The 20,848-nt window shown below is 43.1% G+C and overlaps 1 protein-coding gene across 5 annotated transcripts; it reads right to left on the bottom strand.

The window, feature by feature from the left end:
- Nucleotides 1-6,184: 6,184 nt before the first annotated feature.
- On the bottom strand, nucleotides 6,185-20,633 carry LOC110506087 (RNA-binding protein 24-B). Of its 5 annotated transcripts, none has more exons than XM_036936433.2 (5): nucleotides 19,848-20,633; nucleotides 17,253-17,442; nucleotides 16,850-16,904; nucleotides 16,265-16,276; nucleotides 6,185-9,063 (listed from the first exon to the last, which is right to left on the bottom strand). In XM_036936433.2, the coding sequence occupies exons 1-5, from the start codon at nucleotides 20,019-20,021 to the stop codon at nucleotides 8,706-8,708; spliced, it is 789 nt and encodes a 262-aa protein (XP_036792328.1). In that variant the 5' UTR covers nucleotides 20,022-20,633; the 3' UTR covers nucleotides 6,185-8,705. The 5 variants fall into 5 exon arrangements, 4 of the variants coding, with proteins under 4 accessions (XP_036792328.1, XP_036792343.1, XP_036792336.1 ...); XM_036936448.2 differs by having other exon boundaries at nucleotides 17,319-17,442; XR_016491981.1 differs by having other exon boundaries at nucleotides 7,852-9,063; nucleotides 16,146-16,276.
- Between the last annotated feature and the right edge of the window lie 215 nt (nucleotides 20,634-20,848).

Below are 20,848 nucleotides of genomic sequence, written 5' to 3'. Positions count from 1 at the left end.
TATCATAATTTTCACAATTTCACAGTATTATTCCAACCTGGAAATAAAATACAGGGAAATCATGTTTTTGACTGCACTGGGCCTTTAACAAAAAGTACTTTCAATAATAGCTTTTTTGTTTATTTATGAGGATGAATAAATTAGTGCCCAGTTAATTATTATTATTATTATTTTAAAGTAAAAGTCAGCCTAGCCCAAAAATCCACTAGATGTCAGCATGTCACATCTGAACACACACACACACACACACACACACACACACACACACACACACACACACACACACACACACACACACACACACACACGGACCTCAGCTCTCTCCCCTACAACTCTGTTCAATCATCTACAACTCTGTCCAGTCTTGGCATCAGGGTGCAGGCTTAATTGCTTTAGCCCAGTATTAACACAACTAATTCAATGAACTGACCACAAGCTCAGCATTTAGTTGAATTGAAGGACACCGAACAAGTCTAACTCTTTCTCACATGGATCAGAATGGAGAAATGAAGACATTTTCAAGGGTCTTGTTTACAAAACACGAGAGGGCTTTTGTTGTTCATCCTTCCCATTGAGTATGGTAGAGGCCTCTAGTGGACAAAAAACAGTTTCAGCATGGGCAGCACCATTGAGGGCTTCCAGCATGCTTCCACCATTTTAAAGTAGTAAAGTAGTCAACTAGATGGGTATTCTTATGGGTTGTAGCCTAAATGGCGCTGCCCATGCTGTCAAAGACACTACTATGGCACAGATATAAAGAGGACTCCTCTATCTATCTTTATGCTCCTTCCACTGAGGAGGGCCTGTAGGCCACCACCTGTCCCCTCTGTGCCTGCACACACTCAGACACTGAGGAGGGCCTGTAGGCCACCACCTGTCCCCCCTGTGCCTGCACACACTCAGACACTGAGGCCTGACAGGTGACTTTCTGCAGCTGCCTAATAGGGTTCAGCTGTTGTAAAAATGGGGACAAGCGTGACCAACTCACGGCCTCACAAAATGTGACTCCATGAAAATGAACAATAATGTATTGTATTGTAACTGTTAAATGCAGACAGAACATTATATAGCATGTCCTCTATTCCAGTGAAACTGTCAGACTAATGGTAAAGCTGACATGGCCATCAGTGGCCTTAACTTTATTCCCACATTGAAGTTCCTATGTGCCTGGAATTCAAAAGGATTCTAAACAAGGTGGAAACAGGGGAAAGAGGAGTTCCCAGGATCCTCTCTGTCGGTCTGATTGGTCAAGTCGCAGGTTTTGCAGCTTCATTTGTTCCTGCCTGGTTGCTCTCCACACACACGCACGCACGCACACACACACACACACACACACACACACACACACACACACACACACACACACACACACACACACACACACACACACACACACACACACACACACACACACACACACACACACACACACACACACACACACACACAGCTAACCTTTACTGACCACAGCAGGGAATGTCATGTAGGAACCAATCAACCATCTCATAGGATTCAAAACCATGAATGAAGTCAAAGCCCCATTAGAAAGGGTTTCTGTATCCAGTATAGTGAACTTCATTATGTAGATGAGTGTTAATAGAATTGAAGCGTGGATGTTTATCATCAGGATCTGGTAAAGATATATATATATATACAGTAAATATTTTACATTGGTCAACTGATATGTTTTGATGAAATACTCAGTAGAGAGTTGTAGCTGTCAGAGAGACTTGTGGCTGCAAGTTGGCAGACCAAGGACCCTTCTAGGAAGGGTTGAGAGATCAGACTACATCCCAAGTGGCACCCTATTCCCTATGTAGTGCACTAGTTTTAACCAGGTACCAATATAGGGATTACTGTATGCAGGGTGCCATTTGGGATGCATTCATCAGGGGATAGAGTTCACCTACTTACCATTCTAAGAACATAGCAGGTTCATGTTTCAGAGGTGATCTACATTATTAACAAGAGAGGGGGATAATGTAATCAGCAAGATTCAGAATCTCTCAAGAGAGGGGGATAATGTAATCAACAAGCCTCAGAATCTCTCAAGAGAGGGGGATAATGTAATCAACAAGCCTCAGAATATCTCAAGAGAGGGGGATAATGTAATCAGCAAGACTCAGAATCTCTCCAGTTTGAGAGTTAATGTTTAGACTAGAGGACACCAACCAAGATTTCTTATTCTTCAGATTATCAAGTGAAGTAATAATACAAGTTGTCTAGTTCAGCTTCCTCTTCCTGGTTTTAGTTTGTTTTGATTTGTCAGGCCAATCATATATCACCTAAACAGCAGTGTCATGAACAGCATGGGAATGTAGCACCATGGACAGCAACCCAACTGGCAAACTGAGACATTCAAATTCCACATAGAAAATAACTAGACACGGACTCACCTGAATTCATTTGAGTCACATTTAGAATTGAGTCTTAGAATACATTTTGAAGAGAAACATTTTGGAGGAGACTTCAGTCCACCGTTGTTCAGACCTGACACACGTAGCCAGAGATGGTCTGACGGTTAAGAGTGGAGTGGTGTCTCTTACAGTTGGAACATTCTTTGGAAGTGAATGTATTTTCCCACCTGTCCCCATCTTCAGCTGTCCAAACTCTATAACGTTGTCTGCTTCCTAAATGACACCCTATACAGTGCACTACTTTGAACCAGGGCTCATAGGGTTCTGGTCTAAAATAGTACACTATATAGGGAATAGGGTGCCATTTGGGACGAAGCCTCTGACTGGATCAGTGCACGGCTGTTTCCCTCTAAAGAGTCTCTCACCCCGACTGTGTCCTTCACATGTAACTCCAATACGTTCCCCATGATAAGGCAAGGTTTCTTCTAGCCTACCCTGTACCTCCAATACGTTCCCCATGATAAGGCAAGGTTTCTTCTAGCCTACCCTGTACCTCCAATACGTTCCCCATGATAAGGCAAGGTTTCTTCTAGCCTACCCTGTACCTCCAATACGTTCCCCATGATAAGGCAAGGTTTCTTCTAGCCTACCCTGTACCTCCAATACGTTCCCCATGATAAGGCAAGGTTTCTTCTAGCCTACCCTGTACCTCCAATACGTTCCCCATGATAAGGCAAGGTTTCTTCTAGCCTACCCTGTACCTCCAATACGTTCCCCATGATAAGGCAAGGTTTCTTCTAGCCTACCCTGTACCTCCAATACGTTCCTTATGATAAGGCAAGGTTTCTTCTAGCCTACCCTGTACCTCCAATACATTCCCTATGATAAGGCAAGGTTTCTTCTAGCCTACCCTGTACCTCCAATACGTTCCTTATGATAAGGCAAGGTTTCTTCTAGCCTACCCTGTACCTCCAATACGTTCCCCACAATAAGGCAAGGTTTCTTCTAGCCTACCCTGTACCTCCAATACGTTCCTTATGATAAGGCAAGGTTTCTTCTAGCCTACCCTGTACCTCCAATACGTTCCCTATGATAAGGCAAGGTTTCTTCTAGCCTACCCTGTACCTCCAATACGTTCCTTATGATAAGGCAAGGTTTCTTCTAGCCTACCCTGTACCTCCAATACATTCCTTATGATAAGGCAAGGTTTCCTCTAGCCTACCCTGTACCTCCAATACGTTCCTTATGATAAGGCAAGGTTTCTTCTAGCCTACCCTGTACCTCCAATACGTTCCTTATGATAAGGCAAGGTTTCCTCTAGCCTACCCTGTACCTCCAATACGTTCCTTATGATAAGGCAAGGTTTCTTCTAGCCTACCCTGTACCTCCAATACGTTCCTTATGATAAGGCAAGGTTTCCTCTAGCCTACCCTGTACCTCCAATACGTTCCCCATGATAAGGCAAGGTTTCTTCTAGCCTACCCTGTACCTCCAATACGTTCCCTATGATAAGGCAAGGTTTCTTCTAGCCTACCCTGTACCTCCAATACGTTCCCTATGATAAGGCAAGGTTTCTGCTAGATAAGAGATCAGACTGATGAGGTGTTGATTGTGTTTGACAGAAAGATGTGCTCCAGCAGGTGATTGTGTTTGACAGAAAGATGTGCTCCAGCAGGTGATTGTGTTTGATAGAAAGATGTGCCCCAGCAGGTGATTGTGTTTGACAGAAAGATGTGCTCCAGCAGGTGATTGTGTTTGACAGAAAGATGTGCTCCAGCAGGGGATTGTGTTTGACAAAGATGTGCTCCAGCAGGGGATTGTGTTTGACAGAAAGATGTGCTCCAGCAGGTGATTGTGTTTGACAGAAAGATGTGCCCCAGCAGGTGATTGTGTTTGACAGAAAGATGTGCCCCAGCAGGGGATTGTGTTTGACAGAAAGATGTGCCCCAGCAGGGGATTGTGTTTGACAGAAAGATGTGCCCCAGCAGGGGATTGTGTTTGACAGAAAGATGTGCCCCAGCAGGGGATTGTGTTTGACAGAAAGATGTGCCCCAGCAGGTGATTGTGTTTGACAGAAAGATGTGCTCCAGCAGGGGATTGTGTTTGACAGAAAGATGTGCCCCAGCAGGGGATTGTGTTTGACAGAAAGATGTGCCCCAGCAGGTGAGACTCGGTGGATCTACTGTGAACTGCTTTCTGTCAGTCGTGTATTTATGTAAAAACTACAATACGAATAGAAGCAGCTAAAAGGCTGTTTATTTAATCTAATTAAATGAATGATTGTATTTGCAGAGCAACACATTTGAAAAGGCAAGATAAATAGAATATTGTACTGGAATCTCTGAGAGACTTGACAGTTTATGTCCAGAGACATTCAAAGTATTCTTCTTAAAAATATATAGAGTGTGTTAACATATTGATATATTATATATAACATGTGTTAACATATTGCATATATTATATATAACATATGTGTTAACATATTGATATATTATATATAACATGTGTGTTAACATATTGATATATTATATATAACGTGTTAACATATTCCATATATTATATATAACACGTGTGTTAACATATTGATATATTATATATAACATGTGTTAACATATTGATATATTATATATAACATGTGTTAACATATTGATATATTATATATAACATGTGTGTTAACATATTGATATATTATATATAACATGTGTTAACATATTGCATATATTATATATAACATGTGTTAACACATTCCTTGGTATGAAGCAGTTCAAGTATAAAAAGTTCCCAACATTGTAAAACAGTCAATCTCACAAAGTTAATAAGAAAATCACAGCTATGGAAATAACATTTTAAAAACGGTGTTTTTTTTAGGATAGAAAGTATTATAATGTCTATCTAATAGTTTACGCTGTAACATTTCTCCTTCGTTGTACGAACAAATTAGAAAGAGAAATATATCTACAAAGTAACAAGAAAATAGGTTGAATAGATAAAGAAAAGGTTTACTTCATGCCGTTATATCTAGTTTTTTATAAAAGTCCTAATTATCATTGTAGCTGTAGTACATACCTGACAATAACAATGTGAACAGCTCAGGAGAACATACCTCTAATATAACATGAACACATTATTTATTCAATACAGTCCTACTCCCTGACTAACTAAAGGGTGCAAATCTGTCTTTTCTCATTAAAAGCTACGTAAATACTTTCCAAATACCAATATTTTAAGGCACATTAGGAAAAACATTCTAGAATATAAAAAGTCCACATTCCGCTGTGTGTGTGTGTGTGTGTGTGTGTGTGTGTGTGTGTGTGTGTGTGTGTGTGTGTGTGTGTGTGTGTGTGTGTGTGTGTGTGTGTGGTAGCTGGTGCTCCAACAATGAACATAGAGAGAGGAGCAGCTTCTATAGACAGGACAAGCTTCAGCTTTGGGCCAGTAGCTGTTCTCTTCTGTCCTGCCCTCACTGGATCTGATCTGACCCCCATAGGAAGCTGTTCTCTTCTGTCCTGCCCTCACTGGATCTGATCTGACCCCCATAGGAAGCTGTTCTCTTCTGTCCTGCCCTCACTGGATCTGATCTGACCCCCATGGGAACACAGGACAGACAGCTAACACTCCTCTACGCCACTGTTTTGCATAGGTACAAACATTATTATAGTAACATTATTATATACAGTTGAAGTCGGAAGTTTACATACACCTTAGCCAAATACATTTAAACTCAGAATTCCTGACATTTAATCCAAGTAAAATGTCCCTGTCTTAGGTTAGTTAGGATCACCACTTTATTTTAAGAATGTGAAATGTCAGAAAAATAGCAGAGAGAATGATTTATTTCAGCTTTTATTTCTTTCATCATATTCCCAGTGGGTCAGAAGTTTACATACACTCAATTAGTATTTGGTAGCATTGCCTTTAAATTGTTTAACTTGGGTCAAACATTTCTGGCAGCCTTCCACAAGCTTCCCACAATAAATTGGGTGAATTTTGGCCCATTCCTCCTGACAGAGCTGGTTAACTAAGTCAGGTTTGTAAGCCTCCTTGCTCGCACACGCTTCTGCCAACAAATTTTCTATGGGATTGAGGTCAAGGCTTTGTGATGGCCACTCCAATACCTTGACTTTGTTGTCATTAAGTAATTTTGCCACAACTTTGGAAGTATGCTTGGGGTCATTGTCTATTTGGAAGACCCATTTGCGACCAAGCTTTCATTTCCTGACTGATGTCTTGATATGTTGCTTCAATATATCCACATCATTTTCCTTCCTCATGATGCCATTTATTTTGTGAAGTGCACCAGTCCCTCCTGCAGCAAAGCACCCCCACAACATGATGCTGCCACCTCCGTGCTTCACGGTTGGGATGGTGTTCTTCGGCTTGCAAGCCTCCCCCTTTTTCCTCCAAACATAACGATGGTCATTATGACCAAACAGTTCTATAGTTGTTTCATCAGACCAGAGGACATTTCTCCAAAAAGTACAATCTTTGTCCCCATGTGCAGTTGCAAACCGTAGTCTGGCTTTTTTTATGGCAGTTTTGGAGCAGTGGCTTCTTCCTTGCTGAACGGACTTTCAGGTTATGTTGATAAAGGACTCGTTTTACTGTGGATATAGATACTTTTGTACTTGTTTCCTACAGCATCTTCACAAGGTCCTTTGCTGTTGTTCTGGGATTGATTTACACTTCTCGCACCAAAGTACGTTCATCTCTAGGAGACAGAACACGTCTCCTTCCTGAGCGGTATGATGCTACGTGGTCCCATGGTGTTTATACTTGCGTACTATTGTTTGTACAGATGAACGTGGTACCTTCAGGCGTTTGGAAATTGCTCCCAAGGATGAACCAGACTTGTGGAGGTCTACAATTTTTTTTCTGAGGGCTTGGCTGATTTCTTTGGATTTTCCCATGATGTCAAGCAAATAGGCACTGGGTTTGAAGGTAGGCCTTGAAATACATCCACAGGTACACCTCCAATTGACTCAAATGATGTCAATTAGCCTATCAGAAGCTTCTAAAGCCATGACATAATTTTCTGGAATTTTCCAGGCACAGTCAACTTAGTGTATGTAAACTTCTGACCCACTGGAATTGTTATACAGTGAATTATAAGTGAAATAATCTGTCTGTAAACAATTGTTGGAAAAATGACTTGTGTCTTGCACAAAGTAACTGTCCTAACCGACTTGCCAAAACTATAGTTTGTTAACAAGAAATTTGTGGAGTTGTTAAAAAACTAGTTTTAATGACTCCAACCTAAGTGTATGTAAACTTCTGACTTCAACTGTATATATATATATATATATATATATATATATATTTGTAGAAGACATATTTCACTAAATATATTTTACAAGTTCAAATTGCATAGTTCAAAATGTAGGTTTAAAAGTATTAAAAGGTGAAAAGTGACCAAAAGTGTTTTTGGTTTGACCATCTACATTGTTTAAGAAATTTGAGGGAAAAATACCTGATTAGACTTCAGTGCACTTGTGAAAGTTGTACAAAATCACACATTTAATTTACTACACATTAAATATGCTTAAAATTATTAACTTAAACGTAAAGGTTGGTTATGAGGTCATATCTTAAATAATAATTCTAGATATTTGTCCTGATGAATAAATATTAAATATTTCTGATATAATGACAACAACAAAAAACAATAATTTAGTGATGACAACACTGATGATATTTGAATAATGAAGTAACTATTCTCTTCAGTTTTGAGATGATTCTCTTCAGTTATGAGACGATTCTATTCAGTTATGAGATGATTCTCTTCAGTTATGAGATGATTCTATTCAGTTATGAGATGATTCTCTTCAGTTATGAGACGATTCTAATCAGTTATGGGATGATTCTATTCAGTTATGAGATGATTCTCTTCAGTTATGAGACGATTCTCTTCAGTTATGAGACGATTCTATTCAGTTATGAGATGATTCTCTTCAGTTATGAGATGATTCTATTCAGTTATGAGATGATTCTCTTCAGTTATGAGACGATTCTCTTCAGTTATGAGACGATTCTAATCAGTTATGGGATGATTCTATTCAGTTATGAGACGATTCTATTCAGTTATGAGATGATTCTCTTCAGTTATGAGACAATTCTATTCAGTTATGAGATGATTCTCTTCAGGCTCTTTTGGTAGCAGCGCTGCATGTTCTAAAGCCAAGGATTGACGACCACCACTCCACTCCACTCTTCATCCCTCCCCCCTCCTCACACTCTCCCCCCACCTCTCCCCTTGTAGTGTCCTGGGGGTGAGTATGACCTCCTCCCTCCTCTCTATAGCCTCCCCCTCTTCTGTTATCCAGGCTCAGTAATAGTAGTAGTTGTGGTCAGTTACTGCATGCGGTCTGCCTGAAGCTGTTGAGGCTGGTACTGGGCGAAGGCTGCAGCTGCTGCGGCTGCTCCCGGGGTGGCTGCGGCTGCTAGGGGCTGCTGGACCGCATACCCATACCCTGCTGCAGCCATGTAGCCCGCAGGGGCCGGGGAGGCTGCGTACGGGTAATGCTCGTAGGCAGCGGCGGCCGCGGCGCTGGCGGCTGCGGCTGAGTACTGGGCGTAGGCCGCTCCGGTGTAGTCGAGGTACGGGGAGGAGGCGGCGGAGGCCGTGGCGGCGGGTGACTGCATGCTGTGAGGGATGACCATGGTGCTTGGCTGCATAAAGGCCTGGGGGTAGACATAGTGGGCTGGGATCCTGTAGAACACAGATGTCAAAGGTCAGAGGACAGACAGAGCCACTCGGCAATCTGGGACACACACTGAAACCCAGCCCAGGAACACAGGAAAGCAGGCGTCACAAAGACAAAACAACGTCAACCCAGTCCTCATTTCATTAACACAGCAACACCACCCAATGGAACCCTGGGTAAAAAAGAGAAGGTTTCAAGCCAAAATGAAAGCAGAACAGCTCTGTCTGAAGCTCAGGAATCATCATGAAACCAGAGCAGCTCTGTCTGAAGCTCAGGAATCATCATGAAACCAGAACAGCTCTGTCTGAAGCTCAGGAATCATCATGAAACCAGACAGCTCTGTCTGAAGCTCAGGAATCATCATGAAACCAGAGCAGCTCTGCCTGAAGCTCAGGAATCATCATGAAACCAGAGCAGCTCTGTCTGAAGCTCAGGAATCATCATGAAACCAGAACAGCTCTGTCTGAAGCTCAGGAATCATCATGAAACCAGACAGCTCTGTCTGAAGCTCAGGAATCATCATGAAACCAGAGCAGCTCTGTCTGAAGCTCGGGAATCACCATGAAACTAGAGCAGCTCTGTCTGAAGCTCAGGAATCATCATGAAACCAGAGCAGCTCTGTCTGAAGCTCAGGAATCATCATGAAACCAGAGCAGCTCTGTCTGAAGCTCAGGAATCATCATGAAACCAGAGCAGCTCTGTCTGAAGCTCAGGAATCATCATGAAACCAGAGCAGCTCTGTCTGAAGCTCAGGAATCATCATGAAACCAGAGCAGCTCTGTCTGAAGCTCAGGAATCATCATGAAACCAGAGCAGCTCTGTCTGAAGCTCAGGAATCATCATGAAACCAGAGCAGCTCTGTCTGAAGCTCAGGAATCATGAAACCAGACAGCTCTGTCTGAAGCTCAGGAATCATCATGAAACCAGAGCAGCTCTGTCTGAAGCTCAGGAATCATCATGAAACCAGAGCAGCTCTGTCTGAAGCTCAGGAATCATCATGAAACCAGAGCAGCTCTGTCTGAAGCTCAGGAATCATCATGAAACCAGAGCAGCTCTGTCTGAAGCTCAGGAATCATCATGAAACCAGAGCAGCTCTGTCTGAAGCTCAGGAATCATCATGAAACCAGACAGCTCTGTCTGAAGCTCAGGAATCATCATCCTTTAATTAGGCATTAGAGATGATATACCGGCCAGCCCTCTGTGTCTGAACGAGGGTTCTCTCACAATGCCAGCTGATCGCACAGCACCACAACACATCAAGAAAGAACTGCAACTCAACTTATCCCAGTCAACATACAATCAGTCCCAACACCACACACCACATGCCCACACACGTGAAGTCCTCAAACGCAGATAAAAAGTCAACTAAAATGAAAGAGAAGCCTCACAGAAGAAAATGAAAATGTGTCAGAGAGACAGACAGATTATGTATGAAGGTTCACACTTCAACATCTTCTATTATTCAATTCCATACTTTAGTTTTCTAATATTATTATTATAAATATTTTTCAAAAATGCCTCTGTCCTGCTATGAGTACTACTGAATAGAGCTTCGATTAGTGCTATTGTGTGAGTACCCTTGATGAGTAAAATGTTTGACAATCAATCCTATAGTGAGTAGTGGTGTACATGAATTTATAATGAATCCAGGTGTCTTGTTTAACTCCAGACCCTATGGTTGAGTAAATATAAATATGTTTATTATTGGAAGAGCAAGATGGGGAGAGAGAGAGAGAGAGACAGAGGGAGAGACTGAGGGAGAGAGAGACAGAGAGACAGAGAGAGAGAGAGACAGAGAGAGAGAGAAAGAGAGGGACAGAGAGAGAGAGAGGGATAGAGAGACAGAGAGAGACAGAGAGACAGAGGGAGAGAGAGGGGGAGAGAGACAGAGAGAGAGAGACAGAGGCAGACAGAGAGAGGCATATGGAGAGAGAGAGAAACAGAGAGAGACAGAGAGAGAGACAGCTGGAGAGAGAGAAACAGAGAGGCAGAGAGAGAGAGACAGAGAGAGAGAGAGAGAGAGGCAGAGAGAGAGAGACAGAGAGAGAGAGAGAGAGAGAGAGAGGCAGAGAGAGAGAGAGAGGCAGAGAGAGAGAGAGAGACAGAGAGAGGCAGAGAGAGAGAGAGAGACAGAGAGAGGCAGAGAGAGAGAGAGAGAGAGAGAGACAGAGAGAGACAGAGAGAGACAGAGAGAGACAGAGAGAGTATAAATGGAGTGATCCAAGCCCGTGTATCCGGGCAGATTTGGCTCTATTTCCACCCTGAGCGTCAGTCACCTCCAGCAAACAGAGACCAGGTGTTAAAACTGTCCTAAGATGCGCCATGTCATACACACACACACACACACACACACACGCACACACACACACACGCATACTCACGCACATGCACACGCACACACACACACATACACGCATACTCACGCACATGCACACGCACACACACACACATACACATACACACTCAGGCACACACACACACACACACACACACACACACACACACACACACACACACACCCGGGAGAGTGACAGTAGAGGCTGGAGGCTATTTTTTTCTCCTCTTGTCATCACTAACGGACAAGCTGAGCCTCTCTCTCCTACAGCAGCACATGGCATGACCTCGGTCAACTCTGGAGGATAACTATTCCCTTCCTCTGTCTTCTCTGTCTTCTCTCTCCTCCTCTGTCTTCTCTCTCTTCTCTCTCTCCTACAGCAGCACATGGCATGACCTCGGTCAACTCTGGAGGATAACTATTCCCTTCCTCTGTCTTCTCTGTCTTCTCTCTCCTCCTCTGTCTTCTCTCTCTTCTCTCTCTCCTACAGCAGCACATGGCATGACCTCGGTCAACTCTGGAGGATAACTATTCCCTTCCTCTGTCTTCTCTGTCTTCTCTCTCCTCCTCTGTCTTCTCTCTCTTCTCTCTCTCCTACAGCAGCACATGGCATGACCTCGGTCAACTCTGGAGGATAAATATTCCCTTCCTCTGTCTTAGTGACCTCATGACTTACTATTCCCTTCCTCTGTCTCAGTGACCTCATGACTTACTATTCCCTTCCTCTGTCTCCCTGACCTCATGACTTACTATTCCCTTCCTCTGTCTCAGTGACCTCATGACTTACTATTCCCTTCCTCTGTCTTAGTGACCTCATGACTTACTATTCCCCTCCTCTGTCTCAGTGACCTCATGACTTACTATTCCCTTCCTCTGTCTCAGTGACCTCATGACTTACTATTCCCCTCCTCTGTCTCAGTGACCTCATGACTTACTATTCCCTTCCTCTGTCTCAGTGACCTCATGACTTACTATTCCCTTCCTCTGTCTCAGTGACCTCATGACTTACTATTCCCTTCCTCTGTCTCAGTGACCTCATGACTTACTATTCCCTTCCTCTGTCTCACTGACCTCATGACTTACTATTCCCTTCATCTGTCTCACTGACCTCATGACTTACTATTCCCCTCCTCTGTCTCAGTGACCTCATGACTTACTATTCACTTCCTCTGTCTCACTGACCTCATGACTTACTATTCCCTTCCTCTGTCTCAGTGACCTCATGACTTACTATTCCCTTCCTCTGTCTCAGTGACCTCATGACTTACTATTCCCTTCCTCTGTCTCAGTGACCTCATGACTTACTATTCCCTTCATCTGTCTCAGTGACCTCATGACTTACTATTCCCCTCCTCTGTCTCAGTGACCTCATGACTTACTATTCCCCTCCTCTGTCTCACTGACCTCATGACTTACTATTCCCCTCCTCTGTCTCAGTGACCTCATGACTTACTATTCCCCTCCTCTGTCTCAGTGACCTCATGACTTACTATTCCCTTCCTCTGTCTCACTGACCTCATGACTTACTATTCCCTTTCTGTCTCACTGACCTCATGACTTACTATTCCCTTCCTCTGTCTCAGTGACCTCATGACTTACTATTCCCTTCCTCTGTCTCAGTGACCTCATGACTTACTATTCCCCTCCTCTGTCTCAGTGACCTCATGACTTACTATTCCCCTCCTCTGTCTCACTGACCTCATGACTTACTATTCCCTTCCTCTGTCTCAGTGACCTCATGACTTACTATTCCCTCCCTCTGTCTCAGTGACCTCATGACTTACTATTCCCTTCCTCTGTCTCAGTGACCTCATGACTTACTATTCCCTTCCTCTGTCTCCCTGACCTCATGACTTACTATTCCCTTCCTCTGTCTCCCTGACCTCATGACTTACTATTCCCTTCCTCTGTCTCACTGACCTCATGACTTACTATTCCCTTCCTCTGTCTCACTGACCTCATGACTTACTATTCCCTTCCTCTGTCTTAGTGACCTCATGACTTACTATTCCCTTCCTCTGTCTCACTGACCTCATGACTTACTATTCCCTTCCTCTGTCTCACTGACCTCATGACTTACTATTCCCTTCCTCTGTCTTAGTGACCTCATGACTTACTATTCCCTTCCTCTGTCTTAGTGACCTCATGACTTACTATTCCCTTCCTCTGTCTCAGTGACCTCATGACTTACTATTCCCTTCCTCTGTCTCAGTGACCTCATGACTTACTATTCCCTTCCTCTGTCTCAGTGACCTCATGACTTACTATTCCCTTCCTCTGTCTCAGTGACCTCATTACTTACTATTCCCCTCCTCTGTCTCAGTGACCTCATGACTTACTATTCCCTTCCTCTGTCTCAGTGACCTCATGACTTACTATTCCCTTCCTCTGTCTCAGTGACCTCATGACTTACTATTCCCTTCCTCTGTCTCAGTGACCTCATGACTTACTAGTCCACCTGTCTGTCTCTCTATGACTGTAACAGAGTCAACCTGTCTGTCTCTCTATGACTGTAACATAGTCCACCTGTCTGTCTCTCTATGACTGTAACAGAGTCCATCTGTCTGTCTCTATGGCTGTAACAGAGTCAACCTGTCTATCTCTCTATGACTGTAACAGAGTCCACCTGTCTGTCTCTCTATGACTATAACAGAGTCAACCTGTCTGTCTCTCTATGACTGTAACAGAGTCCATATGCCTGTCTCTATGACTGTAACAGAGTCCACCTGTCTGTCAAACAGAATTATAGATGAGACACAGAGGACAGACAGAGTTGTAGAAGACACAGAGGACAGGCAGAGTTGTAGAAGACATGCAGAGATGTAGAAGACACAGAGGACAGGCAGTTGTAGAAGACACAGAGGACATAGAGAGCTCCTACTCCTACTGCTGAAACTGGTCCGATCGACATTAACCTTTCCTCTGGTTGGAGGACGACAGAGCAGGCGGCCATTTTGTGTTGAAAGTTCAGGGCTAAATAAAGGTGCTTTGTAAATCACTGAGACACATGGGTAATCCCCTAGAACAGAAGCACACAGGCCCCCCGGCCCCTGGGCACATGTCTCAGGCAGCCCACCTGTTGTCCGCCGGTGAGCGAGTGATCGAGCCAGCGAAGGCCCTGTCTATGACATCCATTATTTAGGGCCCCGCCGAGCGACTCTCATTTTCCAGCGGAATTTGAGAAGCCGTGTAGAACACTGTGAACAGCTGCTGCCTGACCAGTAGTCTACCACTCTGCAAACAACTTATCTGAGATCAGTTTACACTCCATGTTTACTGGCTGTATGAATGCCTTTTAAATATGCTGTATGCTTTACATGGTAAAGGTTAGAACTTCTGTATCCTACTTGGATATCTTGGTTAGTATTCATCTATGTTCCACACTACAATCTACTTACATTTGGTATTTGCTGTCAGTTTACACTCAGTGAGAACTAGAATCAGACCTTTGGTATTAAAACAAATGAGATATTGGGTCACCAATGAGCGACAACAGAGTGGATCAGGATGTCTGTTTGAATAAACGAGTTCCTTTTGGAAGTGCGGGTGTTCTCAGTCATCTCAGTTCCCTGTATTGTTCCAGTAGAGGGGCTCCATTACAAATCCATCCACACCATAAACACACTGTCTCGTGTGTCCCAAGGTACTGGCATTATTTTCAATGAACTCTGCAACTCTTCCAATTGGGTCTTCCAGTTGGATTCCAAAACATTGACAACAAATACATGTTGACATAATAAAATAACTCAAATAGTTTCATGCTGAAACCCTCATATTAAACACCAATGATATTCACTAAGTTGATGGTTTTGTATTTAGGATAATGTTTGACAGCTTTGTCATTGTATTTAGGATAATGTTTGACAGCTTTGTCATTGTATTTAGGATAATGTTTGACAGCTTTATCATTCTATTTTCTGTTTTAAAATCATCTTATTAAATGATTTCATATATTTTACTTGTGATAAGGCCGGAGAGAGGACCAGAGATAATTAGACACCTTTGATAACCTGAAGTACCCAAACGGGCCACTAGATGTCTTTTGACAGATTACATAAAATCCTTGAAAGATACCAATATAAATTTTGGAAAGTTTACAGTAATATATACCCTGCCTTTGCAACCTTAGTTCTAGCCATCAACATATCTTTCACTGAGTTGGTTCCTGGTCTACGTCATGAGCAGGAGGGAAAGAGATAGAAGAAGATGATGTGAGCTACAGGAGGAAGCAATGGGTTAATTTGAGAAAGAAAACAGAAACCACAACATCATGAGTAGAGAAAACCAAAGGTAGGAAAGGATCTCCAACATGCAAGCCAAGAGTTGTTTTGTTGTGCGGGGGGATTTGGAAGGTCCTAGACAAGTCACGTAGCAACACTGGTGATCAACCCCATCAACAACAAAACATATGACAACGTTGTTAACTAAGAAACGGGGGAGGGGGAGGGGGGGACACAGGCTACAGCACAATCAATCGTTAAAAATCAAGTTAAAAAAACAGATCAGAATCAACACCCCGTGACAAAGTTAAATCTGAAATATCCAAACTCTTAGAGTCTGCAGGAACATCCCTCAACCACCACTCCTGAACCCCCCCCCCCCCCCCCCCCCCCCACCACCCCCGTAAGGGAAGCACGCAGTTCAGCTGAAAACCACTTCATACTGAAACAAAGGCACGCACACCAATCTATGGACTATGGAAAACCGCAACAGAAAGATGACAATAAAACCAACTTCCATGCATCTAATCACCATTTGAGCTTGTTTGTGTGTGTCAGAGTATACTGGTAAGACGTTAGTGATCTGCCCAATGCAGACTCAGCTATTCATCCTCAAACCATCATGTCCCTCCATCAGATACAGTTTCTTACCCGTAAGCCAGCCTGTCAGATCAGAGAGAGATAGACATTGACAACTGGTGACATCACGTTTAGAATCAGAATTAGATTCACGCTTTAGAATCTAAGAATGGCACGCAGAGATGCACACCACACAAGACACAGTCCCGCCTCCACACTCAAAAGAGAATGAATGGGCGGGGATACAGTCACACCACTCTAGAGAAAGAAAACGTTACATTTTACAATCCAAGCTATTTTTTAAAAGATGAAAATCACTAGATACTGCGGGTAAGAATAGAAACGGGCACGTAGATCATTCAAAATGATCAGCTGTGAACAAAACAGGTGGTGTAACAGATATTCTACAACTAGTTTAGGGTTGAAAAATTCCGGTAACTTTCCCAATGTCCCAATCTTCTAACTGGGATTTCTGGAACATCCTGGGAAAGTTACGGTAATTCTACAACCTTACACTAGTTGAACATTTTCTATCCTGTAAAAGATGTTAATAAAAATGAAATACATGTTATTGTCACATACAGATGCAGTGAAATATGTTGTTTTAATATGACACATGTCCAACAAGACAAGGAGTATCACTATGTCATAACGTACCCATAAGGCCTCTGGATGAACGCTGGATGGATTTGAGGAACACCAAATGAGAAACCTGGAATAGGAACAAGTTGTTTTTAACTCTACCGTTATGTGTTCAATCTGAAGCTTGAACTATATACACATATTATAAATGTGATCAGTGCTTCCAATGTAACTGCTCAAGTACTTATAGATCAGGTAGATGGTAGGAAAAAAAACACACATTTTAAACATTTGGTGTCTGTAAAAATAACCTATCTTCATTCACGCTAGCTTCACTGTCTGTCTGTCCCCCCCACTACAGTACAATTTGTCTAAATCCCATGTTACACATCTACCATTCTACACACCGTGTGTTAACATACTGTAAGCAGGTGGTTAGTTTGCTCGTTTTAGCAGCTCGTCATTGTTTGTACGCCACCTTGGTCGTCCAAGCTGTGAAATAAACGTGTGGCGCAGCCCTCCGCCAGCGCGTCCATCCCCTCACCTGGCTGCATGACCCTGGGCTTGGCCCCCAGGTAGGCCAGGTTCACATTGGCTTTCCGGCCGTCGATGATGGGGTTTGGGTCCTTGCAGGCTCGGTCCGCAGACGCCCGGTCTGCCATCGTCACCTGAGAGATGGAAAGGGAAGAATACAGAATAAATACAGTGCCTTGCGAAAGTATTCGGCCCCCTTGAACTTTGCGACCTTTTGCCACATTTCAGGCTTCAAACATAAAGATATAAAACTTTATTTTTTTGTGAAGAATCAACAACAAGTGGGACACAATCATGAAGTGGAACGACATTTATTGGATATTTCAAACTTTTTTAACAAAATTATTCAGCCCCCTTAAGTTAATACTTTGTAGCGCCACCTTTTGCTGCGATTACAGCTGTAAGTCGCTTGGGGTATGTCTCTATCAGTTTTGCACATCGAGAGACTGAAATTTTTTCCCATTCCTCCTTGCAAAACAGCTCGAGCTCAGTGAGGTTGGATGGAGAGCATTTGTGAACAGCAGTTTTCAGTTCTTTCCACAGATTCTCGATTGGATTCAGGTCTGGACTTTGACTTGGCCATTCTAACACCTGGATATGTTTATTTTTGAACCATTCCATTGTAGATTTTGCTTTAAGTTTTGGATCATTGTCTTGTTGGAAGACAAATCTCCGTCCCAGTCTCAGGTCTTTTGCAGACTCCATCAGGTTTTCTTCCAGAATGGTCCTGTATTTGGCTCCATCCATCTTCCCATCAATTTTAACCATCTTCCCTGTCCCTGCTGAAGAAAAGCAGGCCCAAACCATGATGCTGCCACCACCATGTTTGACAGTGGGGATGGTGTGTTCAGGGTGATGAGCTGTGTTGCTTTTACGCCAAACATAACGTTTTGCATTGTTGCCAAAAAGTTCAATTTTGGTTTCATCTGACCAGAGCACCTTCTTCCACATGTTTGGTGTGTCCCCCAGGTGGCTTGTGGCAAACTTTAAACAACACTTTTTATGGATATCTTTAAGAAATGGCTTTCTTCTTGCCACTCTTCCATAAAGATCAGATTTGTGCAATATACGACTGATTGTTGTCCTATGGACAGAGTCTCCCACCTCAGCTGTAGATCTCTGCAGTTCATCCAGAGTGATCATGGGCCTCTTGGCTGCATCTCTGATCAGTCTTCTCCTTGTATGAGCTGAAAGTTTAGAGGGACGGCCAGGTCTTGGTAGATTTGCAGTGGTCTGATACTCCTTCCATTTCAATATTATCGCTTGCACAGTGCTCCTTGGGATGTTTAAAGCTTGGGAAATCTTTTTGTATCCAAATCCGGCTTTAAACTTCTTCACAACAGTATCTCGGACCTGCCTGGTGTGTTCCTTGTTCTTCATGATGCTCTCTGCGCTTTTAACGGACCTCTGAGACTATCACAGTGCAGGTGCATTTATACAGAGACTTGATTACACACAGGTGGATTGTATTTTTCATCATTAGTCATTTAGGTCAACATTGGATCATTCAGAGATCCTCACTGAACTTCTGGAGAGAGTTTGCTGCACTGAAAGTAAAGGGGCTGAATAATTTTGCACGCCCAATTTTTCAGTTTTTGATTTGTTAAAAAAGTTTGAAATATCCAATAAATGTCGTTCCACTTCATGATTGTGTCCCACTTGTTGTTGATTCTTCACAAAAAAATACAGTTTTATATCTTTATGTTTGAAGCCTGAAATGTGGCAAAAGGTCGCAAAGTTCAAGGGGGCCGAATACTTTCGCAAGGCACTGTACATGTTTCCGTTGTCTGAATTGATCAGATGTTCACTCAGTGGGGAGGCTGGCTAAAGCTGGTCATTGAACTACAATTCATTTAAAAGTATTGATCACGTCTCAATAAGAAAAGCACAAGGGTATTACAATCAGAATAAGGAAAAGTGTAGAAAAATGCAGAACAGAACGGTGAGCCCAAGACACCACGCCTGAGCTTCAGCTGAATACTTAGCAGAACAGAACGGTGAGCCCAAGACACCACGCCTGAGCTTCAGCTGATACTTAGCAGAACAGAACGGTGAGCCCAAGACACCACGCCTGAGCTTCAGCAGAATACTTAGCAGAACAGAACGGTGAGCCCAAGACACCACGCCTGAGCTTCAGCTGATACTTAGCAGAACAGAACGGTGAGCCCAAGACACCACGCCTGAGCTTCAGCTGAATACTTAGCAGAACAGAACGGTGAGCCCAAGACACCACGCCTGAGCTTCAGCTGAATTCTTTGCAGAACAGAACGGTGAGCCCATTCCGGAACTGCAATTCATTGACCGTTCATAAATGGGCTACAAAATTGTGTGAATCAATAAGTAACATCAGACGCATTATGGATAGGCGAATGACAGCCTTTTTCATTCAAGACATATGGTGTCTTGAATGAAAACATGGTGCTGGATACATTTAAGATTCTACCCATAATGTCTGCATTTAACAATATGACAAACTAATTACGCAATCGATCGATCAATCAATCACAATGACATTCAAATGTACATCTATAATACTTACGAATCCATAACCTCTGGATTTGCCCGTCTGTCTGTCCGTTATAACAACAGCCTCGTCGATATCACCGAACACTTCGAAGTATTTCCTGAGACTGGAGTCCGTGGTGTGATATGGAAGACCTCCTACAAATATCTTTGTGTAGGTTGTGTCCTTCTGAGACGAGTGCATCATCATTTTTGCGGTAAACAGTAGGCAACAATGTTTTATAGAGAATGTTTTTGCAATCTCACAGAGATCAGTCAGCTCTGCGAAAGCACAGGTTATTTAGAACGATAAATTTAAGATAGGTTTCGTTGGAACTGAACAGACACTTGTTTCACGCGGATTTCCAATCGTTCCCAACTTCAGTTCAGTTTGACACTGCTTAACTTAGGAGAGGGATACCACTGCTGTCTAAGTCCGCTTCGCCCAGCTGTCACGTCAAGGGGGCTGGGCCGTGAACACGCTCTCTCCTGGGCCCTCCCACTGTGGCATACGGGGTCACAGGCACCGACCAAACATGAACAGACCTCGATCATAGGATCGCGATACATTAGCTCATTTCAATACAGAACCCAAAATAACAACACGTCTGTCTGACATTGCTTTGGACTATTCCCACGTGTAAAACATTACTGTACTGTATTTGAAAAAAACGTTCATTTATTGATACCCCACTTGACATTTACTGTAAATCTATGAAATAATCTCCTCCAATCTAAAACACTATGTAATGAATCTGAGCTCAGGGTCCTCTAATAGTTGAGTGTCAGATATCTGCATGTTGTTGATGTTGATCCACACATGGTAGCTCTGCATGATGGTGAAGTAACAGATACCACTTGGCTTGACCCTGACACACAAAACACACCTGTTGCGTCACACCACGTTATGGGGTCAACATGGACAGCTGACTGACCCACAACAAGGCACTAGTCTCTCATGGCTCCAAATCAACCCTTCTCCCTACGCCCTAGCCCATACTCCCTAGTCTCTCACGGCTCCAAATCAATCTACTCCCT

This window comes from Oncorhynchus mykiss, chromosome 3 (assembly GCF_057628025.1).
Source record: "Oncorhynchus mykiss isolate SJ-2025 chromosome 3, ASM5762802v1, whole genome shotgun sequence".
Classification (NCBI taxonomy): Eukaryota; Metazoa; Chordata; class Actinopteri; order Salmoniformes; family Salmonidae; genus Oncorhynchus; species Oncorhynchus mykiss.
This window is presented reverse-complemented; position numbering and strand designations above follow the sequence as displayed.